The sequence below is a fragment of the Pangasianodon hypophthalmus genome, chromosome 19 (assembly GCF_027358585.1).
Source record: "Pangasianodon hypophthalmus isolate fPanHyp1 chromosome 19, fPanHyp1.pri, whole genome shotgun sequence".
Classification (NCBI taxonomy): Eukaryota; Metazoa; Chordata; class Actinopteri; order Siluriformes; family Pangasiidae; genus Pangasianodon; species Pangasianodon hypophthalmus.
The window spans coordinates 19,018,993-19,026,973 of NC_069728.1; the positions used below are offsets into that span (position 1 = coordinate 19,018,993).

The 7,981-nt window shown below is 41.0% G+C and overlaps 1 protein-coding gene across 1 annotated transcript; it reads right to left on the reverse strand.

Annotated features, from left to right (window-relative positions):
* Positions 1–2,415: 2,415 nt before the first annotated feature.
* Positions 2,416–6,226, reverse strand: vrtn (vertebrae development associated). The gene is made up of 2 exons (XM_026948147.3): positions 5,932–6,226; positions 2,416–4,977 (listed from the first exon to the last, which is right to left on the reverse strand). Exon 2 carries the CDS (start codon positions 4,973–4,975, stop codon positions 2,924–2,926), a length of 2,052 nt encoding a protein of 683 aa, XP_026803948.2. The 5' UTR covers positions 4,976–4,977; positions 5,932–6,226; the 3' UTR covers positions 2,416–2,923.
* Between the last annotated feature and the right edge of the window lie 1,755 nt (positions 6,227–7,981).

A 7,981-nucleotide genomic window follows, 5' to 3' on the forward strand; every position in this document is an offset into this window, starting at 1 on the left:
TCAGACAAACAAAATACGCTTAGCTGCTTTATTTACCGTCGGCTTCGTTGTTTTTTCCACCACGCTGACTCGTCGACATCCCCACAGCAGCCACTCACGAATGTCTTATTCGGCTAGTCGACTAGCCTATGCAACCTCTAACTTCTTGTCAGAATGAAACAGGAAAATATGGCTTACTTCAATGCACAGCGTTATAGTGTACCGGGGAGAAAAGTTTCATTTTCTCCAAACACCAGAAGGAAACTATGAGACGTACGAGATGCACAAAAAACACAACAATCAGTGTGTACTGTCACAAAATACATCGCTGTCACAACATCCCCAGGAGCACAGGATCTATTTGAGGGAATCAGAAGAATATGATTGAATCTGACAGTGCTGACATATGGTTAGTGTGTCTGACTGGTAAAGACCTGCATGAACAAAACACACACACACACACACACACATACACACACAGCATGAATAAAGCTGGGAATGAGATCCAAGCATGCATCCAGGACTTTAAAAAAAAACAACTGATGTGCTAACAAAAGATAGGGGAGAGAATACAAGCCATGCAGAGAAAATGCACAAACAGGAAGTAGAAACAGGAAGTCAGTGTCAGTGGTCAGGATAAGCTGTCTTTATCATGTCAGGTTCGCATCTCTGAGTTGTTCTGTGATTGGATGCAATAAGCTGCAAGACCAATATAGCACTTACAGTATTGCCAATTTTATTTTTTTTTTAATAAAAATCTCTCTAGGAGTCTCACCGCTCCAGGTTTCCTGTATGTGTGGAGCTGTAAATGTTCTTTCCGTGTCTGAGTGGGTTTTGGTTCTCCAGTTTCCTCCCACCTCCCAAAAACACAGTAGGTGTGAATGAGTGTGTGAACGTGTGTGTGTGTGTGTGTGTGTGGTGCTCAGGGATGGTCTGATGTCCCATCCAGGATGTGTTCTCGGGATAGACTCCGGATCCTGCACCACTCTGACCAGGATAAAGCGCTTACTGAAAGTGAATGAGTGATATAAATTTGTAAGATTTTTAATTTTATATTTGTTTATTGCCACTTATGTAGCATCTGTGTATCCTTGCTCTACAGCAAAAGACACAAGAATTGTAACGTCGTTAAAGATGCTGCACTAAAACCTACGTTGCGCACTGAATGACTACAATGTTGTTAGTGTAACCTATTTTTGGGCAAAAATAACCTTACTGGGAACCAAGAGAACTGTGTCCTTCCCAAACCTATCAACAGTTCAGACTGCATCATAAACACAGAACCCTACTGCCCTCTGGTGGCTTTTACTGGAATTACAGCTGAGTTACAATAATACAGTAGTGCATTTGTTTTTAGTTTCAGATCAGGTGCCACATGCACCACATTTTAGTGTTTTATCTATAATACAATCTGTAAAACTTGTTCTTCATTCAGAAAAGTGGTGAAATACCAACCTAGGGGTTTTAAAGCATCAAAATTTGTCATCTATTTCACTCTCATGAATTATAGAGCAGAGTTGTAAACATTTTATTTCAGTGTGTGACTGGTAAATTTTCCTACTGCACTAATCAGGGGTGGAAAAACTTCTGAGAAATTATACTGAAGTGAAACTGTTAAAATTTCATCACCTGCTTTGGCTAACATCTGTATGCGGTATGCTAATGCTAGCTAAATTTAGATTAAAAACCTATCACAATCACTTATATCTAGTAATCTAAACGGGAATGCGTGCACGCTCCCAAGCTGGAATTTTTCCATTTTCCCAAATTCTAAGGCATTATGTTAATACTACTACTATTACTATTAATGATAGTGTATTTGAAGAAGACAAAAGGCAAATTTTCAGGGAAAAAAAAGTCAAATTTTCTTTTTAAAGAACAAGATCTTTTTTTTTAATCATTGCTAATAAGCTTTACCTGAATGTAGATCTGTACATCTCTCATAGGCGTTCATTTTACAAGGAAATAAATTATCATTTCAAAGAAATGGAGCACAGCATGGGTTGAGTACATGATTTATTTCCTGTATTATAATCCATCACACTCACTGATCTCAGGAATTTAAACCAAATTTAACAACAACAACAAAAAATCCTCAGCTGCACATTAGGTTTTTAAATAAATGTCATGAGCGCCATGTAAACTCCTTTAACAACAACTTCCTGAGCTCCACAAATCATTACGCAAAATAGGTAGTAGAACAAAAAGCTATATAGATAAATCATACGTCCCGTTTAAGTGTACAAGAAAATCTTTGTCCAAAATTTAGCAGCAGCAAGAAGAGCAGAACTTTCCTTTTACAAAAGTGAACAGTGAACAAATGTGCAAAACACAGCTTCAACCCTGTATTCAGATTTCGTACCTTGTATCCGAAGTGAAATCAAACCCAATACAAAAATATATATGTGTAAAAAAAAAAAAAAAAAAAAAAAAAAAAAAGAAAAAGAAGAAACAATACGTGTAATTAAAAAAAAAACGAAATATACAAGTCACAGATTTGTTCTTGAGATGGGATTAGATAAAATAAAGGATTTTTTCTGTTAAAAAAAGGAGGATTCAAAACAGTTAAAATGAAAGACATGAACAGAAATGGATGATGGGAGTCGATTTAAAATTTAAAGCAAAGGCTAAACCCAAACAAAAGAGAGTCATTTGGAAATCCTGATATCTGTGGCTTTGAACTGCCTTTTGCCTGAGGGCCATCAGGAGCTGAGTGGCGTGTAAAACAGACTGTCTGATTTCACACACATGCAAATGTCCTTGAGCTGCAACCAAGTGGTCAAGTCAAGTGGGGGAACAAAAAAAAAAGGAACACAATTAAGATGCATGAACTGCAATTACACTGTGGTGGAGCAGAAATGACCTGGATGCCCGACTCAAGGTGATGAGAAATGTGTAAAAACTATGATCCGTGATGGTTAACCCGAGGCGTTTAAAGAGAAATTTATCCATGAACTAACGGCACGCCGTGATGCAAAGCCCTCTTCCACATGTAATAAGTGGAGCGTGGAGTGAGAGGAAAGTAAGACCTGAACTCTTTGAATGTAGGGAACGATTTCTCCTCAAAGCGCTGCTGGAGAAATAGTTTCGCCTTGGCCTTGAAGTTCGCCAACGCCACGACGTCCATCACGAACATCTGCTCGTTGTTGTTGGTTTTGTCAGATAGAGGATAGTACGATGGAGAGAATTCGGGGCTGGTGTTGATCACATGGTTGTTTAAGTACTCGGCATTTCCGTCAAAAGAAAAGCGTTCCTGAGTTTCCTCCTGCTTCAGGATATCTGTCGTGGCATCGACATTTTCCGGTTTATGGGCATCAAAACTCAAATCAGGCTCTTCCCCAGCTTTCTTATACCTCCAAAGCCAGTAGTAATACGATGATATTGATGGGAACTTGAGCTTGAATTTGAACAGCGACATCTTGGACTTCTGAACATGTGCTTTGGCTTCCTCTCTGAGTTTCTTCTTCTGCAGGTAGATCAGCCGGAGACTCTTCTGACTGCACCTCGAGAGCCGGACTCTCGGGATTACTCTGTGACTCGCCAGCAAACCTGGCGGCAACAGCTTCTCTTTTGGATTCTGGAATTTATCCGGATCCGAGCTTTCTTCCCTGCTTCCTGACAGATCTTTAAACGGTGTGAACAGCAAGGCTTCCCTCCTCCAATTGTAGTAAGTTGATCTCGAGATTCCTGGGAACCTTCTTTTGAAAATGCGGTAGGGAAACGATGTGTTGGTGGCGATGCAGTTCTGGAGGCTTTTCTTTGCTTCTTGCATCAGGGCTGCATTCTGGAATCGATCTCCTTCCAGTTTCTCAGATTTGAGTGCCAACATGCTGGCGAAGGTCTCCTGGACAGGCTGCTTCATGCTCTCCGGAGAGGACCAGTAGTCCTGCTCGTTGCTATCTCCAGGGCTCACCTCTCCGGTGGAACCTCCTGAACCGATACTTCCAGTAGCCATGAGTTCATGTTTCCAGGCATAATATGTGGATCTGGAGATTTCTGGGAAGAACTCTCTGAACTGGTTCTGGGATATGAGCTTGCCTTCTTTGTAGCAGGCCTGGAAAAAGTGTTTGGCTTCATATCTGGCGACTGATTTCTTATGATACTCCATGCTTTGTCTCCTCCAGCGATAGAAGGTGCTCTTCGTGATGTTGAACTTGTCTTTCAGGGTGGAGTAGGAAAGCTGTGAATCCTCATTTAGCAGATCCACGGACTTAACCGATGACAACCGTTGCTCACTCCCTGGACTTCCAATTTTGAGATCACCAGCATGAATTAAGGCCACAAAGTTGCGTGGTTTGAAAATGGAGCCAGTCTCAAGCTCTCCAGACCACATAATGTGGAGAGTCATTGGCTCAGAGTCCATGGGCAACGTTCTGGGACGGATTAGGCGATTGAAATAGGGCCTGATCTTGAGGTTATACATTGGGTAAACAGAGTAGATGTTGCACTGGAGGACAGATGCCAGAGCGTAGACATGCCACATGTTCGCGAAAGAGCTCGGAAAGCAAGAAGCCTTGACGTCAGCATCAAAGATGGCCTCCAGAACCTGCATGGGCAGCTTGAGCATGTCCTGTGATTCTTCAGCACAGAGCGAAAACCTGGAAGCCTGCAGCATGACCTTGGAATCGATCATACCGCACAGGTAGTACTGCTTCCAAAGGAGCATCTCCACCACCGTCCTGACCTGTAGCTCCAAGCTCAGGCTCGTGGAGCCCACCAGAAGCATGCTGGCAGCGTCAAACAGCAGGTTACCCTCCCCTCTGCAGACCAGAGGAAGCAGGCCAGCCGGGGCGTCTGCTGGGTAAAGTCTGTGAGCCACAGCGTCGATGCCCATCCAAGAGGAGATCTCTGAGCACAGCGCTGTCGGGAGGCTAAAAGGAGCGAGGACCTGTTCCACCTCAAGGGCCACTTTTATCAGGGAATCCAAGCCCATGGACTCGGTGGCCTCCTGGAGCTCCTCCAGGACGGAGAGCACCACCTCTTTCCTCTGAAGCATGCCTGCAGCGAAGAACACAAGGAGAACATCGGATTGGCGTCAAGTAGGCATGAATGATATGGACAAAAATGGCATCACTGCGATTAAAACATTCACTGCAACATATTCAACCAAACTGAGGAGCCTGTGATGCGTCACGAGTAAAGATAATGGTTTTTTTGCCACATTTTTGGAGATCTTCGAGTTAGCATCAGGTACAGCTGCATGATGTAGGCAAAAGTCTAAACATTTTCTGAATATATGCTGAAACACTGTGGAGACACTGTGGAGACACATCAACCCTGTGATGAATCTGAACACCAAACACACACACACACACACACACACACACACAAAAGCTAATGCCAAAATGCCAAGATTTCAACACAAACTCAGAAAACTGTTACACTAGATTATTATCAATTAGAAACAAAATGTTTTTTTATTTTTTAATTGCTCGCGTGCAGGTTGCAGGCATCTGAAATATCAGAAACAGTAATAATAATGATTAAGCATTAAGATTTCAGAGATGCATGGAACAACAACAACAAAAAAACCGCTGAATAAATTACATTTCAGTTAAAGAGCACTTTTACTGCAACGCTGAGAAAAAGAAAAAGAAAAGAGCTGGTCTGGCACTTTAACCTCATCACAAATAACTGATAGCTGTAGGATTTAAGACCACATTAAATCATTCCATCATCCCTGTCGGAAATTCAGCCACATCATTAATACACGACTGCAATAAAGTCACAGAAAACGCGCTTTACCTCGGCGTGTGACCAAAACAGTGTTCAGGGTTTGAGTTCAGATTTAATGCAAATGAGTCCACAAATCATCCCAGGACTGTTTTATAAAGTCCCGAGGCCTTGAGCTGTGCGTTCACACGCTGCGTTTTGATCCAAACCACAAATAAAAGTTCCCCATGCGTTCCCTTGCGCACTGTTTCCATGTAAAGAACTTCAGAAAAGTCTTACCTTAAATACAAAGCAGCTCCCTGTGTGCCTCAGGTGTGCGTCTGTATGAGTGTGTGTGTGTGTAAATGTGTGTGTGCTAGCAGTCGAGGCGCAGAGATGGAGCAGTGTGTGGATGCGACTTTACTCCATGACTCACAAACTGATCCGACTCCGAGCCGAGTTCATTTGAAACGAGAAGATCCTCCTCCAGGAAATTGTCAATCACCCACATTGGGCCTTTTTGTCTCAGAGTTGGAAAACACACGCACACACACACACCGCGCGCGCGCACACAAACACACCCCCATTTGCGGTGCGGTGTGTGTCCATTCACCAAAAGGCCATCAATGCCATGGGCGTCTCCATTTCTCCACAGCACTAATAAGGATCAAATGGTTTATTCTGAGGTCATGCAAACTGTCGCGGTGTGTCAATCACAAGCACCTCTTTATATCTCCAACACTGTTACATCTGAGGCCTTGTTTCCCCTCCAAACCTCCAAAACATAGGTTTAACCCCATTGTGTCTTTTATTTCATCTAAAATGTTGTTTTTTTTTAAAGGAAAACTGGATTTAAACACCAGAAACAAAGAAACAAACTTAATTAACAAACAAACTTTAATGACAATAATCAGAACACAAACTAACCGCTGCTCAGACGAGTATATTAATGAAAAATATTTACTCAAAAAGCAGAAAAAAAATACAATTAAACTAGTTTAAATCAAATTCTGATGGGGTAAGACTCAGCAAAAGTTAAATTTTGATTTCATTTATTTTAACACAAATATACAGGTACGTTTTGCATTATCTGGGAAAAAAATGCACAAATTACAGCAAACATCAAGATACAGATAATAAAGAAGTGACTAACGTATCTCACAGTGACATGTCAGTCTTAAAGTGCAATGTTTTGTGCTTTTCAAAGGAAACTGGATTTAAATACCAGGTAAAATTAGGACTAATGGTTTGTAAACGCAAAAAATCACCTCGAACACAATGATCAGGACAAAAATAAAATGCTACTCAGGCTGGTAAATAAAAACAAACCACTTCAAAACGATTTTAAAGAAAATGCACACGGTGTTACATCATCAATATATTTTGTTTAAAAAAAAAAAGATAAGGAAATGTAACATTCTTAGCAATTGTATAATAATAGAAAGTGATTAAATGGCCACACTACGTATTTCAGTCACATTAAAAAGATATCAGTTACCTCACTTCCTGTCATGTGACAGGATCAACTAGGAATTCTTCTGAATAAAAGGTAAAATGCATACAGAGACTGTCAAGGTGGAAAAAAGTATAAAACGTTTGCGAAATGAGTGTTAAGGGGAAAGAAAATCTGTTAACACTCAAGAATTTAGATGTTTAAAATTCTAATTTTATTAATTTTTTTTTCTTGTTACTGAATAATCGATCCTTTTTTAGAACATTAAACTCAACATGTACTGTGAATTTTACATTTTTGAATGTTAAAAGACGGGTGTCCCTCGCCTTGTGCGCCTTGGGATAGGCTTCAGGTCACGCCGCGACCCTGCGTAGGATAAACAGTACAGAGAATGGATGGATGGACAGATGGACGGATGGACGGATGGATATTTTAGAGTATAAAGTGACATTCGGTCCAAAAAGTGGATCCTGAGAATGATCACACATGCTTCTGACCTGGCTATAGTTACCAGCTGAGTACAGGCAGGATCCTGAGAAGGCCGAGATCCCAAATAAAAGACATCCTAGATCTCCTTTATTTCAAAATGAACGAGGCCCAGTGTTTGGTGAGAGTGCAAAAGCCAGTAATGCTATCAGCAAGTACACATAAACACACCCACAAACACACACAGACATATACACACACACACTCAGACTCACACACTGCAAGGAACAAAAAGAATCAAACAGGTTTTTAAGACTTCATCTTATCATACAGCAACCTTTTTTCTTCATTTTTATTGCATTATTTGATGTTACAGTATGAAACAAACATTCTTAACAAACTCTTTAAGACTAGTTCACATACTGTAGATGTTTAAACTCTAGTTCACAAGTATGCTTAAAGTGCGAGAAG

Bases quoted from the DNA above. Each gene is read 5' to 3' on its own strand.
- vrtn (XM_026948147.3), bottom strand. From the start codon at position 4,975: ATGCTTCAGAGGAAAGAGGTGGTGCTCTCCGTCCTGGAGGAGCTCCAG.